The sequence below is a fragment of the Pan paniscus genome, chromosome X (genome assembly GCF_029289425.2).
Source record: "Pan paniscus chromosome X, NHGRI_mPanPan1-v2.0_pri, whole genome shotgun sequence".
In the NCBI taxonomy this organism is placed as follows: Eukaryota; Metazoa; Chordata; class Mammalia; order Primates; family Hominidae; genus Pan; species Pan paniscus.
The window spans coordinates 155,723,728-155,744,228 of NC_073272.2; the positions used below are offsets into that span (position 1 = coordinate 155,723,728).

At 39.7% G+C, this 20,501-nt stretch overlaps 1 protein-coding gene across 1 annotated transcript in view; it reads left to right on the forward strand.

Annotated features, from left to right (window-relative positions):
- SPRY3 (sprouty RTK signaling antagonist 3) overlaps positions 1-19,844 on the forward strand; it is a 164,257-nt gene extending 144,413 nt beyond the window's left edge. Inside the window, exons 2-3 of the mRNA XM_034950053.3 lie at positions 5,449-5,623; positions 11,225-19,844. Of these exons, the coding sequence (XP_034805944.1) occupies positions 11,331-12,197 (867 nt within the window). The 5' untranslated portion in view covers positions 5,449-5,623; positions 11,225-11,330 and the 3' untranslated portion in view covers positions 12,198-19,844. The remainder of the gene's footprint in view (positions 1-5,448; positions 5,624-11,224) is intronic.
- Positions 19,845-20,501: the final 657 nt, after the last annotated feature.

Genomic DNA, 20,501 nt, shown 5'->3' on the forward strand with positions numbered 1-20,501 from the left:
GCTTGTGGTTTTGAATACAATTTTATAATTGAGGTTGGTCTCATACCTGTCCGAATGGCTATTATTAAGAAGTCAAAAATCAACAGATGTTGGCAAGGCTGCAGATAAAAGAGTATGCTTATACACTGTTGGTGGGAATATAAATATAAATTAGTTCAACCACTGTAGAAAGCAGTTTGGAGGTTTCTCAAAAAAAACTTAAAACAGAACCACCATTCAACCCAGCAATCCTAATATTGGGTATATATCCAAAGGAAAATAAATCATTCTACCAGAAAGACACATGCACTCATATGTTCTTTGCAGCACTATTCACAATGGCAAAGACATGGAATCAATCAACCTGGGTGCCCATCAGCAGTGGATTGGATAAAGAAAATATGGTACACCATGGAATACTATGCAGCCACAAAAAAGAACAAAATCATGTTCTTTGCTGCAACATGGATGCAGCTGGAGGCCATTTTCCTAAGTGAAATAATACAGGAACAACAAAAAAAACCCCTCATGTTCTCGCTTATAAGTGGGAGTTTAACATTGGTACTCATGGACATAAAGATGGCAACAACAGACACTGGGGACTGCTAGAGGAGGGAGGGAGGGAAAGGATAAAGAGTTGAAAAACTAATTGGGTAGCCTGCTTACTACCTGGGTGACAGGATTAATCATACCCCAGCCAAAGTTCTTTACAACTCTAATATCATATATTTATTCCTTTAAACTGACCTCCCCCTTCCAACTTCTCAGTATGCAATGGTATCATTGCCATTACCATATTCAACTGAAAACATCTCATCCTTACTTCCCATTCTCACTGTCAATTCCCTAACCAGGCCCTTATCATTTTCTGTTTAGATTACTCCAAAATACCCCAATTTGGCTGACCTGACTCTAGTATCTCCCCACTCCTATATATCATGCCCAGTGTATCTTTCTTAAATGTGGCTTATTTTCATATTTTATTCCTTTGTTCTAAAATTTATTTCTAATTCCCAGAGCATTAAGTCTAAATTGCCTGTCATTCGAGTTATTCTCCAGCACTATATATTCCAATCCTCTCTTCAATATACCTCTTACATAAGACAGTTTGAATGTTTCACTCTTCGCAGACTCCATGCACATTGCTACCAATCCAGCTTTCCATGTGAATTCCTTCATGTGAATTATATATGGTTATTCATTTTCTGCCCAGATCTCAATTCCTCTTTGAATCCTTACCTATCTAATTTATTTCAACATTTGTAACTCCTTCATCACTTTCACCCATGCCCTAGTCTCTTTTTCAGTAAGCTCTGTTAGATATACTCTCCCTTCTTTCAATATGTTTTTGAGTTAACTGTCATATCAGAAATGATCTGAACAACCAGTTACTACAAAGCATGGAAAGGTGTATTTTATTCATTACAAAATCATAACTCAGAGGTTTCTAAAACAGACTTAGTAAAGAAGATATTTCCAAGGCAGGGTGACTTTTCTGGTGTCCTTCAAGGTTACTTATTTATTTATTGAAAATCAATGGCTTTCAGAAATAGATGTGTTGATCTGTGCTGAGACAATATATCCAAATTCAACTGGAATTGAATTAATGTCAGCAAGGTGCCTTAAAAAGAGAAAGAAGGCATTGGATTGGGAAACAGGAGATCTGTGTTCACTACTAGGCCCAATGCTGCCACTTACTAGCTGTATGATCTTGGACAACTCAATGAATCTGTCAAAATATGTTTTCTGAAGAGTACACCATTAACTAAGGAGCTAAGAAAACAAATTTTCTGAAGTGCACTGCTACAACAATCTAACAAGTTTGTAAAAGAAGCTGTCTGGCAATACATAGTGAGTTTTGTAATGTCTCAACATCAAATTTCTGTATATAATTGTACTATAGTGATAGCCTATCAAAAATCACGGAACTTCGAGTTGTCTTTTAGAAACAAAACAGCTTAAAGAACAAATAAAGATATTCATGTAGATTTCCAAAAATTGGTTATCCATTCATTCAATAAGTATTAATTTAGTGATCAGTATGCTAGGCCTTGGGGATGTGGCAGTGAAGACAAATATAATAAATATTATATCTGCCCTCAAAGAGATCACTGTCTAAATTGGGACAGACAATTATAATAAAGTGTGATAAGTTCTGCAATGATGGTAAGCACAAAGGGGGCCTCTGGAGCACAAAGAAGAGGACAAATCTGTTCTAAACTGGTCTTTTGAAGAGAGAGGTGATTAGGCAAGGCTTTTCCTGCAATAAGTGACTGCTAGGCCTATAGGATATTCAGGAATATTATCTTAGTCTTATTGGGCTACTGTAACAAAATGCCTTTGACTAGATAACTTATAAACAACAGAAATGTATTTCTTACAGTTGTAAAGGCTGGGAAGTCCAAGATTAAGGTGTTACCAGTGTCTGGGGGAGTCCGACTTCCTCATAGACAGCACCTTCTCACTGTGTCCTCACATGATGGAAGTGCCAAGGCAGGTCTTCGGGGCCTCTTTTATAAGACAACTAATCCCATTCATGAGGGCTCCACATACATTATTTAGTCACCTCCCAAAGGCCCCACCTCCTAATATTATCATATTGGTAGATAGGTTTCAACACAGGAATTTTGGAGAGACACAAATATTCAGACCATAGCATTTACCAAATAATTTTTAAAAGTTAGAACAAAAATCCCTGAAGGGATTTGCAGATGGTTGGATACTGTGGTATAGTGGTTAAAAGTACAAGCTCTGGAGTGAGTCAGCCTGAGTTAAAATCCTAGATCTGCAAATTGCCAACTGTGTAACCTTGGACAAGTTACTTAAGGTCTTTGGACCTTGGTTTCTCATTTTAAAAATCAGTATAATTCATTAATATACCTCATAGGTTTGTTGTGAGAATTAAATAGGTTAAAACATGTAAAATTCATAGAACAGCACCTGGCAAAGAGTAAACATGTCACCCTGCCCACTTGAATGTCAATTCCAGGAGCGCAGGAAATCTAGCTGTTGAATTACTAGCCTTTAGTGGGTGGCCCATAGCAGGCATGGTTGAATGAATGAATGATCATCAATTTAACTTTTTTTGTCATGGGTATCATCCTAAGAGGTAAGAAGGCTGAATAATCCCAATTGTTTTCATTGTTGCCTTAACATAGGCCCACAGAGTAAAGGAGGGAAAGGAATTAGGCAACCCAGCTATTCAACTTTAAAGCTGGACTTTAAAACATAAAAGGGCTTCAAATTGAAATCATCTCTTGCCTCTCCTATGGGTTACATTAGAGCAAGAACAATTTCTTAACATTCATAGCTACTATTCATGGGGTGCTTGCTATATGCCAGAGAGGTTAATTGAATTGCCTCAAGTGAGGTAGCTCCCAGGTTGAGGAGCAAAAATTTGAACCCTGATCTATTTGACCTGAATCTAGTTAGTACAGTGCTTGACACATAGTTAATGTGCAATAAATATTTGTTGAATAAGTGGGTGAAAAAATATATCAGCAAGTATATTTTCTTCTGTAGATGAACCTACAGTTTAGCTTTAAGGGTTTTCATGATCTTGATAAGTTCAAGCCAATGTTAAGAGTAAAGAAAAGGTGTGAATCACAAAAGAGAATTTACATAGGAAAATCTCCTGACTAGAAATTCCAAATGGGAAAAGAGAGCTGGATTTGTTTAGAAATTACACACACGCACATACACAGGCATGCACGCATGCACACACACATATACCTACATACATGTCATCACAACTGTTTGGAGCACCTTAAACACATACATACACACAGGAGCATGCAGACCCACACAGCCGTACTTTTTAAAATCTCATTATTTCTTTTGTCTTCTTAACACATCTGAGAGAGGGTAAATGACAGAGTGTCAGAGGTAGAAAGGACGTTAGCAATTACCTAATCAGATCCCCTCATGTTAATGTAAAAATTGACACTCTAGAGGGGAAGAAAATTGCTAAGGTCACACAAGGAGTCAGAATAAGATTAAGAATCTCAGTTTCCTGACTCACACTTTGTTTTACTCTGAACTGTCACCATTTACCATCTCAATTTTATAGATGAGGTAACCAAAGCATCCTAAGAATGCTGATGGCCAAGCTCCTGCCACTTGTCCATTGAAATAGGACTTGAAATCAGATCTCCTTTATTTTAAATATAAAGCTTGCTGTCATCCAAGTTCTTCTGTCTGGATGCCCAGAAGAAAGATCCTTTCCTATTGAATTAAATAGTGGACTGAGGGTAATTTACAGAAAGCTTTGTCCTTGGCTTTAAGAGAAAATGTCCAAGGCTGCTTTATTTTCAGTCCCAGGGAGGCTCCATGAAGGCAGGAATCCACAACACCTAGCACAAAGGAAGGTACTTAATAAATATTTGTTGTTGAATGCATGCCATGCTAAAGGGAAAGTAGGTTGGGTAATGGTTTCCCAGTGGCAATGGATGGACAATCATTAGGGCTGAAAAAGTGGGAACACATGAGGAAGAGGTGGGAGGAACCCTTAAACAAAGGAGAAGCTCTTTCTCTTCATCTTATTGAAGCTGCAATCACTCGGCACAGGCTGAGTAGATTGGTAGAAATGTGATTGGCAAAGATATTTAAATGAGACCTCCTTAAAATTGTTACTCTCCACCCCACCCCCACGTTCCTTTAAATTTTGTTTCAGTCATTACCCAGGGACCGGATACAGAGATTCCTATGGGGAGTTTTAATGGGTCGATTCAATTTCATCTGGATGACGCCACTTAGCCAAGCATTAAGAGCTACAGCTCCGGGAAAGCAAACGACACGCGGGGGGAGGGGGGAGAGAAAGAAATTATAACAAGGAGCAATAAATCCCTTCTTTCCCATCCTCCCCTATAACCCATTCACAAGACCTCCAGAAATCATCTACATTCACAAAACGGCTAAGCTGAACACACTGCCACCTCACTCCCTGCCCCCACTGCAGATTATATACCAACACACCCTGAGCCATATAAATAATCACACACTGGCGGTATCTATTGCTCCGTTGAGATACCCTGTGTCTACAACTGCAGTTTCTGCTGCTTCGGTTCATCTGTCAGATTGGAGGAGAGGGAGACCAAGGTGGAGGCGGAGGCGGAGGCAAAAGAGGAGGGGGAGGAGGTAAAGGAGGAAGAAGGGGAGGAGGGAAAGGGGAGGGCAAGAGGAGGGGAAGGAAAATACTGGAGGAGGAGGGGGAAAAGAAACAGGAGGAGGAGGAGAAGGGGGAGGAGAAAGAGGCGGAGGAGGAGGAGAAAGAAGAGGAGGAGGAGAAAGAGGAGGAGGTGAACAACTTACCCTGCTGAGCTTTCTTTGGGAAATACGTCCATCAAGATTTAGATCTGCCTGTAAAATCTATACAAAGTATATGCCACTACAGGTTTGACTCGCCCCCTCCCCCGTTTTTTTGTTTTGTTTTGTTTTGTTTTGTTTTGTGTTTTCTCTGCTGTGTCAAAGAACAAGACAGAACTATCTCTGTTTCTGGCTCCACTGCCTGCCAGTGAAGGAGTTTTCATTCAGACTTTCCGAAGAGAGGTGGAGAAACCTAAAGACTGAGGAGAAGAGATCCTTTGAGCCAGATGGGGCATTAGTTCTTCTGCTTTTCTCAGCATGGATAAACCCTTTCCTCAAGGTAAGCCATAGAAATTAGCTCTTTAAAAACCCAGAATTCTTTCTATGCAATGCACAGATTGCCATTCATTCCAGCCATCCTGTGCTGTCTCTGTGTGCGTGTGTGTGTGCGCGCGCTTGGGCGCGCGCGCGCAAGCGCATGGATAAAATAAAATGAAAACCCTTTAAATTATATTTAAATAAATCGGCTCTCGCAGAAAACTATCCACATTGGAAATGTGTACATCCAAATAGAACTTCAAAATAATATTTTTCTAGGCGAATGTCAATTTAATTTCTAGCCTGTTAACCTTTAAATGCATTTTGGTACTTGCCTAAACCGCTCAAAACGCAGCCTAACCACCCAAGCTGAGGACAGAGAGAGAGCCCGTGCTAAGGCCAGTCTGGCTGCCCAGCGGGCATCCTGTCAGCATGGGGCTAGCCTGCTATTGGCTCACAAGTCTGGGCTGTGCATCGTTCAGATTTCATCACATCACCTTGCCCTGGGTAGACATGGCGCAAGCTGACACGGCATAACCCCCCACTTACATTGAGTCAGAGCAGTGATTTAGAAATCTCTGGATCCGTGCCTGGGTACGTGTGCACATGTCTCTGTGTGGCATACGGAAATTTTGTCAAAAGTGAGAACCTGTGAGCACGTCTAGTTAGCCAATAGGCATTTGATAGGACCTAGGGCAATGGTTTACTGCACACTCACTTCCATGAAGCTAATTATAGTTATCATTCTTCACCTCTGCATGCTGCAAACCAAGTTGGATGAACAGAAAACAGACCTTGAACTCTTAAGCGCAGAAAATCTATTTTGAAATGGAAACTATTGTTGCTTTTCTGGGAATATTAAAACCTCACTGTATCATGATGTGTTATCACATGAATTTGGATATACCAGGTGTTAAATCATGTTCCCAAAAAGTCGGCTGCATTCATAAATGCAAATAAGGCACAGGCTAGCCGTTTATCCACAATGAAATATTGGTCTTGCTCTCCTTGCCTCTAAACAAACATATACAAAGACATTACTATAACATTCTATATATTTGTCTCTTTGTGTTCTGTTTTTAGGTCTCTCTAGCTGTGAAACAGTCTAGATAGTGATCTGAGTGACTTAGATTTGAAGATATTTATTAAGAGTTGAGGAGTTGAGTAGTGAGGAAGTAAAGAACCTAAAGGAAAGGAGACTAATTCTTCCTTAAAGACTTTTGAAACAACAAACCCAACATAAAATTTAGAGCATCTGGACAAGAAAGGCCTTTAAAAACCCTCCTTTTATTTTGCAGATGAAGAAACTGAGGACCAGAACGGAGGTCATTTGCCTACAGCCACACAGCAAAGTAGAGCTACCATTAGGACTAGACCTTAAATTTCTTGTGTCATATAAAAGAATTTGAGTTTTTAAAAAGAATTCCTACTTCTTAGATGAACAACCAGCTTCTTCTTACATTTTTCCTCAGGATTAGATGTGAATTCATTTGGTATTACAACTTTTCCCTGTATCATTCATCACTAAAAGACCTATATCTTTTAACATTCAAGGTCTTAAAACTGCAAGACTCCCTGGTTTGAAATAAACTGCTATGAGTCTTAATGAAACCATTAAAGTAATGAATAGGACTAGGGTAGCAAAGTGACAAGTTAAGAGTTAAATGTGGTGAGAACCTGGCAGCTCCAACAAGATGTATGCGGTAGGAGGGAGGCCCAGTCAGTGGCAGAGAGGTTAGTAATGTAAACTATATACAACTTGGTATTTGTAAGGGGGGAGTGCTTTGATAGAGATGCAAATGCTTTTTGCACAGAGAGGGATTTTTAGAGAGCAGACTTTGGAACAGTAGAACTAAGAAAACATATAAAGCCAAAGCAGAAATTCCCCCTATGTTTGCTTTCAGTTATTCTGAGAAGGAGTGTATATAACAGCAGAGCATAGAAAAAAGCAACACACCTAAGAGCCGTTACACAGTAGGGTACAAAACAGCATTGAACCCGTGAGAGTGGGAGAAAACAAGAGCCAGGATCTCCTCTTCCTCACTCCACTCTTCTTTGAAATCAACATTGAGTCATACTGTATCGGAAAGGATTTACCATAGAAATCAGAACTGTCTTGCGGTGTTAGCATAGAAGGGCTTTAGATAGGAAAGTTTTCAACTTTATTCTCAACATGGCAGATTTTAGGTTCCAGGGAGAAAATACATTTTCTTTCATTAACAAACATTAGCATTTCTTGAATGGGCTTAGCTTTCTAGTCCCTAAATTGGCATAAGAAAAGAAATTTTTTTCAGGTTGAACATGGCAAATTCAGGGCTACAGAAAAACTGTTTAGAAAGCTATGAGCACCTGGCCAGAGAGACTGTGATGGGAGTGGGTTTACAATGCATCATTCATTACTGCAGAGGCACTACGTGACAAAAATCACTAGATCCCATCAATGTGCAGCCAAGACCTGTAATCACCTTTGCTCTTATTTAATAATATGTGATGTGTACATTCTCTCTCTCTCTCTCTCTCTCTCATTTGATAGACTATGGAATTGGCCAACTGCACAGTTTCTTAACTGTTGCTGCTCACAATGAATGGCTCTTTAGTGGGTGGATTTCTGAATCATAAACATTCATGTAGTGGTAGTTTTTCATCTAGCCTATGTGCTACAGCAGTGTCTTGCCTGTTCCTTTCTCAACATATTTTTCCCTCTTACCTTCCTGTACAGTATCTATTTCAGTTCATCCTGTTAGCCAGATCAGATTCAGCATGTCCAGAATGGCAAACAATTTATTGTCATTCAATCCTTAAATCCTACTCAACACTCTGATTTTATTCAGGTCCTACTGTCCACTTACTGCAGGTCTCCCACATTAGATCCCAGAGTCCATTTGAATAAAAGATTCTACAGAGCAGGAAGAAACCTTCTAAGTTCATCCTGTCAGTTCCCTTACTTGTAGGCAAGACAGTGCATCATTATTTCAGACTGAAATAATGCCCACAGCTTCTTTTAATCATCCAACCAAGCATCTCAATTTATCAGTCTTGCAGAAATCTAATCAATATTGAAATACAGCTTTTCAACCTAAACACCATGTACCCTTCTGCTCCCCAGACAGGATCCCCTTTGAACATAATTCTCATTATTGTTTCTGAGTCATTTATATTATGACCTACATTCCTCCCAGATTAGCTTTCAACCTTCTGGGCATGTCCCTGAGGTACCTAGTGACATCCCTAGAATCCTGTCTTTGGAATCTCACCTGTTTATCTCCTGTAACTTTGAGACCTTGTATAACTTCCTTTAAATTATTGCTTCCTGGAATTTTCAATATGTTTTGAGTCTAGTTTCCTTTGGGAAATCAATTAGTCTAAACCGCATTCAGCATGTATATTATTGTTCTTACAGTACAAAGGACTTGCAGGGCTCTACATATTCTTTAGCTGATCAATGGGACATAAATCTATTTCTCATAAATTTGTCAAAAGACTCCTCCCAGTCCCAAGTTCCTACATCTACATACCCTCCAAGCCAAATGAACAATGTGTCCTTTTTTATTTGGGTGTCTACATGAAAGCTGCCAGTTCCTTTCCAATGCTGAGACTATGAATCTATAAAGATACAGCAAAGGTAGAGGTGGCAGGTTGCATGAGCCTTTGAGTGCAAGTAAATAAAGGAAACATACATTTTGCTTTTGAATGCCCCAATAAATAAGGGCACATTGCCCACCTTACCCTCAAGGACTTGAAGATGTAGAAGATACGGATGAAAAGAAATATTTTATAAAATTGTGTAGTTATAGAAAGAAATACAGACCATAATGGCTCAAGGTCCTTCAAGATCACCTTGTTCACGTCACATATCCTTCAGTTTCACATAGATAGTGAAACTGAGGCCCAAAGAAAGCAAGTGATTTGACAAAAGTGACATAAATATTTGAGTCTGAGAGTTTCCATAATATTTATTTGCATTCTCTTATGCTGCATTTATTTAACACCAAAACAACTAGTTAAAAAGTGAAATTTTTGTCAGACTGGTTCTTTGATGTGATATGCCAAAAAGGTTATTTGTAACCAAATTAAATCTTTTCAAGTAATGAGCAGATGTAAATTCAGCTTATCAGGTTTGCATGAGGATATAGCCTCAAAAGTCAACTGAGTCTGGTCATATTATTAGCCACTGAGTCCTTTATGAACTGCATCCTTGTTTTTCCTGTTATTGAGCTTTGGGCCCATTTCAGTGTCATGTTTGCTTGCTTATGGAAACGTAATCAAGCGCCATCCTCTCTCACTTGTTCATTTCTATTACTCATTCAAGCTATCCATCACATACAGTAGTGTGAGTAATTGATCTATTTTGAGAAGGCCTGAAATCTGATGGATCTCAAATATATACTTTATTCATGCTAGTGTTTTGCTACGTCCTAATGCCTCCAGGATGTTTCCTGGATTTGTGTTTAGGTTTCTTCATGTACACCTTTTTGACTCTTCAGTCTTCTAGGTGGTGCAATACAGCAGTCTGCTATTTGTACAGTATTTTCCCCATGGTCATCATTATCAGTTCTAGGCTTGGTAAAATCCTTCAGGGAATGACCAACCACCTCTTCCTGACTGTAGTACAATGGAAATGCAAGCATATGCTTTCTAGACATTCAACTTAGCTTAAATATGGTATAAGAATATCACTTTCCTTTAAGAAAGTCAGTTTATTGTGTAAGGTAGTGATAGAGAAAAGAAGTCCAAGCAGATTCTGCTTGGTAAGTCTCATCAATATGGAGGTGACTTAGGATAGTAATAGGTATAATTACAGATGATTTTTGAAATAATTCAGGACTTGTCTTCTATAGTTCCTTGATCCCCAGTATTACTCCCACGTGTACAAAAGTTTGATTCTGGAGCCTCCATTCCATTTAAAAAGAATCACTTCCTTAGTAAGTTAAAGCAGCCAGTAAGGTGAAGAGAACTGCAAGATGATTAGTCTTGGTTTCCTTATACTCTTGGGAAGCCTTTTTTTTTCCTACTACACTGCAGACAGCTTAATTCTTACCTTCTGTGTGTTTGCTGTATCTCTGCCTTTATTGCATTCTCCTTGCTTGCCTGTATTCACTGAATCAAGTAATGTCCTTTCTTATCTGTTTATTTCTGCTTATCACAAATTCACACTGAAAAGATAATTTTGATTGGTTTTATATATATATATATATATATGAGCAACTTCTCATGGGAGACTTTTGAGACTTTCTCTTTTCCTTCAGCATTGCTTCAGAAAACAGCCTTTGCAGTTAATATTAGGTTCCATTTGTATTAGAATTCTGATGCCCAAGGCTTGGATGTCTCTGCTAGCAAATACCTGAATGAGCTAGCTGCTCCTATGAAACTAGGCATTTGATGGAATACAAAAAGAATCAACTATCTGATATTTGTTCCCAAACTTCTTTATAGTCTGGAGGGGATGATGAGATTTGCCTATAAAGAAGTAAGTGAGGTTAATTACAGAATAAAGGTGTAGCATGAAGATTACTGTAAAGTAATTGAAGGTAGTGGTGGTGATAGGGCCTGAGCTTTGTTGGTTTCTTGCAAAGTACTTATGCCTGTGTGTTCTCATTTACTGTTTTTATGCCTTCTCTCCTAGGATTTTCTCATGTGCCCTGAGATCCATGTAACTACAAGGGCTCCTCTTTATCACCATAAGTGCCACCCTGACTTAAAACCACTCAGAGCTAAAAAATCAAGGCAAAATGGATGCTGCGGTGACAGATGATTTTCAACAAATTCTGCCTATTGAACAGCTGCGCTCTACTCATGCTAGCAATGACTACGTGGAACGGCCTCCAGCCCCCTGTAAACAGGCCCTCTCCAGCCCTTCCCTTATTGTGCAAACCCACAAGTCTGATTGGTCTCTGGCTACCATGCCTACTTCTCTCCCCCGCAGTCTCAGCCAGTGCCATCAACTGCAGCCCTTGCCTCAGCATCTGAGCCAATCTAGCATTGCCAGCTCAATGTCCCATAGCACCACTGCCTCTGATCAAAGGCTCTTGGCCAGCATTACACCCTCACCTTCAGGCCAATCCATCATCCGAACCCAACCTGGAGCAGGGGTCCACCCAAAGGCTGATGGTGCTCTGAAGAGAGAAGCTGAGCAATCTGCAGGGCACCCTAGTGAGCACCTCTTCATCTGTGAGGAATGTGGGCGCTGCAAGTGTGTCCCCTGCACAGCAGCTCGCCCTCTCCCCTCCTGCTGGCTGTGCAACCAGCACTGCCTTTGCTCTGCTGAGAGCCTCCTCGATTATGGCACTTGTCTCTGCTGTGTCAAGGGCCTCTTCTACCACTGCTCCACTGATGATGAAGACAACTGTGCTGATGAGCCCTGCTCTTGTGGGCCTAGTTCTTGCTTTGTCCGCTGGGCAGCCATGAGCCTCATCTCCCTCTTCCTACCCTGCCTGTGCTGCTACCTGCCTACCCGTGGATGCCTCCATCTGTGCCAACAGGGCTATGATAGCCTCCGGCGACCAGGCTGCCGCTGCAAGAGGCACACCAACACTGTGTGCAGAAAGATCTCTTCTGGTAGTGCACCCTTCCCCAAGGCCCAGGAAAAGTCTGTATGACCTTCCAACAAGGTGGATCCAGAGCTTTTCTCCTTCTAGTCCCCAACAGCAAAGCATAGGCCTCATCTTTGGAGAGGGGGAGGAGTGATAAACTAGCCAAAGTTAGGGCCTCTCTTTTGTTCCTGCAGTGTCAGGGGAATGACCAAGTACATCCTGGTGCAGGATGCCTTGTTCTTTCTCACAGTATCTATCCCACTCCTCTTCAGTCTTTACACCCCGCCAGCTCAGCCTTTATGGTTGTCATGGCAAATTCAGGTGATATATGGGTATGAGGTTTGAACACTGAGGACTGACAGGGCCAGCAACGTGGAGGTTTAGGGGCTCCCCAATGTAATACCTCTCGATGCAGGCTCTGATCGTCACTCTGTTTTCTGCTGTGCCTTTGGAAGCTTTCTTCTAAGATGGTTTTCACAGGTACATGTGGAACAGCGTTCAACCTTCCAGGGAATACGACCCCTTCTCCCTGTTACTGCCCTTCTCTTCTTTATTCCTCTCTCCTCTTTCATTATTCTGTTCTGTATTCCTTTCCCCTTCATTCTCACCCTGTCTGCTTTTACTTTTTCTCTTTCTTCCTCCCTTTCTCCTTCTCCCCTCCTTCTTTTTCAGACTGATCCTTTCTCTGCCTGTATTTCTATCTCATTTGATCTATATTTGTCTCTCTCTACCTGTCCCTCTTTCTCTAACATGTCCAAAAGTGCTGTTTTTCCATAGATGTTTCCTTAGACGCCAAACTTTGCTATGCTATACTATTTACTAATTTTTATTAAGGGAAATGGATTACTGTAATGAACTGATCACTAGCAATAGTGTGTATCCCGATGTGTGTGTGTGCTCACAACCACTCTCACCTGTTTGTGAGCGCATGAGGCGAAGTTATCTTATATTTCCAGGTTTAACTAGTTGGATTTTTTCTCCCTTTCTCAATAATCAACTTATAGTGCTGACAGATTCCACTAGCATGCTGAGTAGGATAGTAAATCAGGATGCTCATAACTTTGTATGTCTGACCCAAGTGCCAAAGGCAGACGTGCTTTATAGCTAAATGAACAAAGTGAAGGATACAGAGGTATGTTCTCTCTTAGAAGCTAACTTCCCTGAGACTGCATGGCTCAGGCGTTAATAATGGACATAAAAAGTCATAAAACGTTAGAGCTGGAAGGAATCTTAACTATTAATCTAGTTCAATGCCCTTATTTTACAGATGGGAAAACTGAGGCCTGGAGGTAGGAAGGGACTTGCCCCCAAGGCCGCACACTGAGTTAACAGCAGAATTGAGACTGGAATATAGGCCTTCTGACTCCTAGTTCAGTATTCTTACCCCTGTACCACATTGAGTCATGGGACTTTTTCCTAGGGCTCTATTAACAGTGACAGAAAGCCATTCCCATTCAATTACTTTTCAGGAACCATGCCTAGTTAGTGTGGTGGTCTTTCTGCAGTGCATGGTGGGTAGCTAATTAACTATCAGGTGTTGAGGCTGCCCCCAGTGGATATCACCTTTGGCTCTGTCACCTTGTAGAAGCTCAAGTGTGGAAAAGAAAAGCTTAAAGAAGCCCTAACCAAGCTGTATCTTCGCCATTGCATCTACTCTTTGCTGCACACACTGTGCTTGCTCCTGGCTTTGTCTGCAATGGCAGCTGCCTGAGAACTTAAATTTCAGCAACAGTGAAAAACTGAGATGAAAGATGTATAATTTAGAGAACTGACTTCTCTCTTAAAAAGTACAGAGAGCCTGTGCTGTGAACCCCCTTCAATGGGAAAAAGCTGCAGCGGTGATGGCAGGCTCCTAAAGACTGCTGCTAAAAGACACAAGAATTATACAGTTTCCCTCTATAAGTGAATCCAAAATTCACTGACGAATTCAGAGATTGAGGGCACTTGCTTGAAATCAAGGTGCTCCAACTTAGTTTAAGACCTCCAGACTCTAACTTTATAGATCATCTCTTCTAGAGTGTGCATGGATGTGTGTTGCAGGGTGGAGAAGTGGGGAGAAGTGTATAGTCGTACACGGGGGAAGAGGGGACCTCCATGTCCCTTTGTTGGATACATATTACAGAAATATGTGCCACTCACTTTTTGTTGGTTCTGAATCTTCCTGAAGTGTACTGACATTTGGGCTGCACAGAGCCCCACACCTTCACTTACACCTCCTCTTCTAGAATTGCTTTGCTCTATTTTTGTACATATAAATATGTTATGATGATTATTAATAATGTTAATGATATTGCTGCAAATGGTGCCATATATAAGGTTAGGCTTCTTGGAACATTTATAAACCCAAACCAATACCTGTAACCTCTTATGTTGCTTTCAGATCCTTCAATTTTAAGTAACTTTTTAATCTTACAAGTCTGCTTGATTGTACTTTACACTTGTCTACCCTGAAAAACTCTGCCCAGTTCTCTGGGTCAAGCTGGATGGTGATGAGTAGCAACACACACTTCTCTGCTTCTGCCTGAAATGTGCTTAGAGCTCAGTTATCTAAGGATTCTCTGACACTAGTGCATTGTTCCTGGAGCTAAATTATTCTATGGATGTTTGCTTATTAGTTTCAGGCCCCAAAATAACACGAGCCCCTCCTCCTTGATAGCTCCTTGATATCCCAATCTCGCAGTCCTAACTCAGGCAAATTGTGCACTGCCAGAGGGGCCCTGGGTTCTGCCATATACCCACAGGAGCCTTTCTCAGTGTGTTTCTAAATGGCCTTACACTTGGTAGAAGAAATTGAAGGGTTACTCAAATACAGTTGCAATCTGCAATCTGCTGTTGAGTCAGGGCTTTCACTTGTGTCCAAGTTGGCCTGATATGGACTGCATCTGCTTTACGTATAGATGGGTCCTGTTGGGATATGCGCATGGACGTGTGAGTGAGTGTGCATATGTATCCCTTCTGTGATTATATATATATATATATGTAAATATATATTCACACATCTCTATATATTTTAATGTATTGCACATGTATATTTAAAATATATACGAAAGAACTCTAAATCCTGCAGGGAGGCTCTGTTTTCATTATTTTTCTACTTTGTGTCATGTCCTGTATAAACAGGAATATTTAGAGGGTGTTTCCTGCTTAGCATTTTTTTGCAGTTAAATCATCTGTTAGCCCCTAACTCTACTGCCTTCCACATATTGGTTCCTTGATACATTTCATATGACATCAGCCAAGACTTTTCCTGTGGTTCCAGCCCATCTTCCCTAATCACAATAGCAATAATAAATATAGTGAATACTTACATAGCGCTTACTATATGCTAAGCACTATTTTTAGCATATTATTTATATTAGCTCATTCATTCCTCACAATTCTACAACATAGGTATCATTCCAACCTCTGTTTTACAGATGAGAAAACTGAAGCACAGAGAAGTTAAGTGACTTGCCAAAAGGTAACAATTGTAAACAGTAGAGCTAAGATTTGAACCCAGGGTGTCTGACTCCCAGGTCCATGCTCCAGAGTCAGATATAGAAGGCTGGAGCACAATGTAAACCATTCTGGAGTAACAAGCCTCAAATGGTGAATAATTCTTTCCCTAACTCTGGTCCACCTGCAACCTAGGAGTTAAAATAAGTATCTTGCTATGTTAAGAGTAAAGCAATAGTTACAGGCATCATATATTAGCTGTCTTGCTCCCAAAATAGTGACATTACAAACTTTTCCACTATTCCCTTTGAAAACATGCTTGCAGCCAGTTACCATTTCTTAGCTTATGATGTAGAGCTATTAAGGGAGTATTTTCACTTGTGCCAAAGAGGGTAAGCGTTTATTAGCCTTATCTTTATTGGCCAGGGAAAACTAATTCAATTTTTTTTGAACAAAGTATAACTGAGACTATTTTTGGAGCTTAAGATTTGTTAGAGCTGTTAACATTCAACCTTATTGATTATATTGAGAGCGCTCTTCTGATTCAAATGTAAGCAAACCACTGATGACCACTGGTCCGTATAACACATTTTACCAACAGCTCCTTCACACTGAATCCTTTAACTTGGCCAAAGGACCCTTAAAGAACATCTAGTCCAATGTCAACATTTTATAGCTGGAGAAAGGGATGCACAGAGAGGGAAAATAACCTGTCCAAAGTCACACAGTTCTGAAAATTGAGTGGAATTATGACTTTATACCAGAGTTCCTAATTTCCAGGTATCTTAGCCTCAGTTTCTTAAAAAATAGAGTTTGAAGCAAAAGCTATGTACGATCCAGGGTAGTATGAGTAAGGAAAGGGTTAATGAGGGAGGGAAGAAAGAAGAACAAATAAAAAGCATGTCACTGAGTTGGCCACAGTCTGTTCCTTGGCAAGCTAATTTCGCAATTTTTTGTGACAGACCATATAAAACTACTACATCTCCATACAGCCCACGTGGTGGAGGAAAGGAGGTGAATTCATCTGCTAGCTCTCATCTCATTAGTCAAATTCTTCCCCATGTGATATTAACCCTTCTACATTTTTGGGTAGTGCGTGATGGGCACTTAAATATGTACCTTGGCATTTCATGCTTCAGCAATAATGGGAAGGATTGTGGCCCCACTATAAACAGTAAGGCAAGTATATGAATATAGGGAGATTAAATTTAAAGTGCTACACTAGGGTGGTGCTTTTACCTTATGTCTTTAATCACATTCCTTCGAAGTAAGTTAGAGATAACCTACCACCTTTAAAGTAAATAAAGCTTTATTGTGGCTCTTAGAACTGTACTATGTTTGCCTTCCTGAACCTATTTATTCTCTAGCTTGCTTTAAAGGGCTTCTTTTTTATATGGAAATTAATTCCCTGTTCAATTAAAGGAGTAACAAACTCTCAAAATATCTTTCTTCTTAATATAAAAAGGAATTTCATATCATTGAACTCCTCAAAAAGCATGTCTAAGTCAAAATATGTATGTGAAGGCACATATGTTCTTTTAGGTTCCATGAGCATAATAGCAGGAAAACTGGTTAAGTCAATAAATGCTGGGGAAAAAATGGCTAAACAAGGTATTCTGTAACATGAAAATAAAGCAATGAGTTGGTTGGCTGGCTTTTTAAAAAATATTTCAGCCACTAATTATGACACAGACACATTATAAGAATTATGCTACCTTTTATTCACATATACAATAGTTCCCTGTGTCCTATAGATCATTGTCACATAAAGCAAAAGCATTAGTGCCCCCATTTGGACCTTTGGCCGAAGGTTTGATAAGATTTTGTAGGACTGAAATTCTTGGTCCCTTTATCCTAGTTTAGGCCCATATCCTTATTTTCACTCTCAAAGATAAGATCATGACACTACCAGTGTTGCTGCTGTTAAAGGCCAGGATAATAAGGAAAGACATTTTGGGAATGACACTGACTAATGTTAGGAATCTTGCTGTCATTACAATCCAAGTTATATATGTTTGCTCCCATATGTATTTGTTGGCCAATCTCCTGAAAAAGAAGAAGGTAATTCTAACTCACACATTGTCATTCCCAAACTAACCTGGCAATCCTTTTGACCATACCAGGTAATAGTCATCGAGGCTCTGGAAGCTGAACACAGAAGTGGTTCTCTTACTGTAACAAGATGGGGTTGACCATATGTGAACCCTGAAGAGTCATTTTGAACCTATGTCCTAAGGCCTAAAGTACTTTAATCCTCATCTTCAAAGTCTTACCACTCTGATAACAAAAAGAAACACTACAAAGAAACTGCAAGGAAAGGGACACTCATTTTTTTAATATCTACCAATTATTTAGTTACTCATATATGCATTTCTTTATATAGAAAATTATTTATATGAAGTTTCCAAAAGACTCTGATATTCAGCTTTATAGTCTTGGATAGAAAATCATGTGTCCTTGGATGGGGATTCACACACCAAGGCTTAACAGAATTAGTTTGGGGAATACTCATTTTTACTCTAGAGATTAGTTGGCTTAAACAACTTTACTCTGTGAATTTTTTTCTTAATGGTCCCCTTCCAATGGAGGTGAAGACCTCCCAAAAAGGAGAAGGCCCCAGGCCTTTCTTAATATATAAACCATATTGAAAGAAAGAAAGAAAAAAGTAATGGGAGGTAATAGTAAATGTGGATCCAGAAAGAAAAACAAAGGTTAAGAAAATGATGTATGTGAAAGGAAAAAAGCTCTATAATCAGTGTGTTTCTCTCACCTAAAACACCATTTACTAACTACTTGGTTCAGTTGTACCCTTTAACTCTATTTTGTCCTTGACTTATATCAACACTCTTCTTTTCCAAACTCCTATAGCTCTCCATCTGGAATGATTCTGGGGGGGCGGGGGGAGGAGAAAAGGAGACAGCAGAAGAAAGAAAGAGAGAGAAAGATAGAGAGAGAGAGAGAGAGATGGGTGGAGACTTGGCCTCTCTCCTAGAGGTTCAAAGTTAGAATATGCCACTAACACTATCTGCCTTTCAAACTCCCTTCTAGGACATGCTCCATAGTACTTAGATCTTATATCAAATGACAAGGTTTCTCTCCTTCAGAGAGAAATACCAGACTGGATTTGTGGTTTCCCTGGATTGGTTTTTTCTGAGTCAAAGTGGTGTTGTAGAAATCACAGTACCCTGAGACCAATTAAATCAGAATCTTTGGAGGTGTTGAGGAATGGATTTTTAAAGTTCCCAGATGATTATAATATGCAAACAGATTTGAGAAAATCCAATCACTTTATTCCATAAATGCAGATAGTGAGCCTAAGAGAGGGAAAGTGACTTACTCATAACCACACCGTGAGTTAGTGACCAAGTCAGGATAAGAATCCAGGTCTGCAGACTCCTAGGCCAGAATTCTTGTCTTTATACTACACTGCTTCTATCTCTACCCTATTCCTCCTCTGAGCCTTTGCTTTTCTCATCTGTAAAATGACGATAATAAAGCCTAGAGAGTGTATGAGAATCATTAAAGCAGAAGCATTTTTCTTAATGTACAAGGTTCTATACAAATGCAAAGGAATTAATGTATAACATATATGTGGGGCTGAGTCTCTAAAACAACATAATAAAAGTTGTTTTTATTTTAGTCAATCATTTAGGTATTGTGTCTACCTGATAGCATGTAACAAGATTGAACACTTGTGTAGGTCGTATGTGCCTTTAAACTGAGGTTGGCCTCAGTGACAATCAAAATTAGCAGTTGAGGAAAAAGGTCATACATTTTTCTCTTGCCCTTGCTGGAATAGGGATCAAGAGGAATATAAAAGCAGTGGGCTATCTGGATTTCTTATACTCAGTCAACCACAACATGGCCTTAGTACTGAACTAGCCCAGGGTTTCAATGGAACTCGTAGATCTCATTCCCAAGGCTGGTCCTGGTTGAAGGGAGAAGGTCAAAAAAGGATGTGTCTTCTGAAAGCCAAGGGGGAGGGTTGCCCACTAGGAGGAGCTTCTTTTGTAGAAGCCAGAATGGAGGAAAGGGGCTTTCTGACTTGGAGCATCTGAGGAAATAGATTATTTGAGGATCTAGTACTCCCAGAATAATCTGTAACCACAAGAAACACATTTCTTGAACTCCAGCGCCCCAGAACAGGATATCCATATCCAATCCCATCCTATCCATCCTGGATGTTATGAATTTCCAGAGAGGGCCACTTCTACCCCCCTAGGAGTCATACATCTGGCTACTTATTTGTTAAAAATAAAATTCTGTACCATTTATAAAATGGGCCTCTTATGTCTTCCTTATTTTGAAATTATAATATACTTTCCTAATTCATCATTCATTTTTGCCAATGATTTTTAAGTATTTATTTGAAAGTTATTTTTAAATACAAAAATATATGTATTTAATAAAGCACTTCTTTATCTTCTTATTTGAACCATACTAAAAAATGTAAAACATGCCATGATTAAACTAGGTAATTCTATATATCACATTACAAGTAAGTTTTAAAAATCTATTTGGTAAATATATTCTCATTTCATCTTGAAATACCTCCCTTTTAAGGGGAGGGTAGAGAGACAATGAATTACTGTAAATCAAGAGGCCTAAAAGTATAATGACAAATATTTATAATTCAGATTCATCTCAGGCAGGGGTTTCTTTTCAGGTAATTAAGAGGTGATGACCTATGTTCAGGAAAAATTGGGTTGTTTAGAGGCCATGTAGGGGCCTATGATTTCCTAGAAAATATAGACCCAAAGAGCTCCTTGCTGGTAATTACACTGCCGAAGAAGTTCTTATACTTTGCCTCACAACAATTAACACAAGAGCGTAGGTATGAGCTGCATAAAGTGCAGGTGAACAGAATGAAAAATCAGACTCAATATGTAGTTCTGAAGGAAGGGTCAAATTTGGTTGTGGTAGGTGTTAATAGTT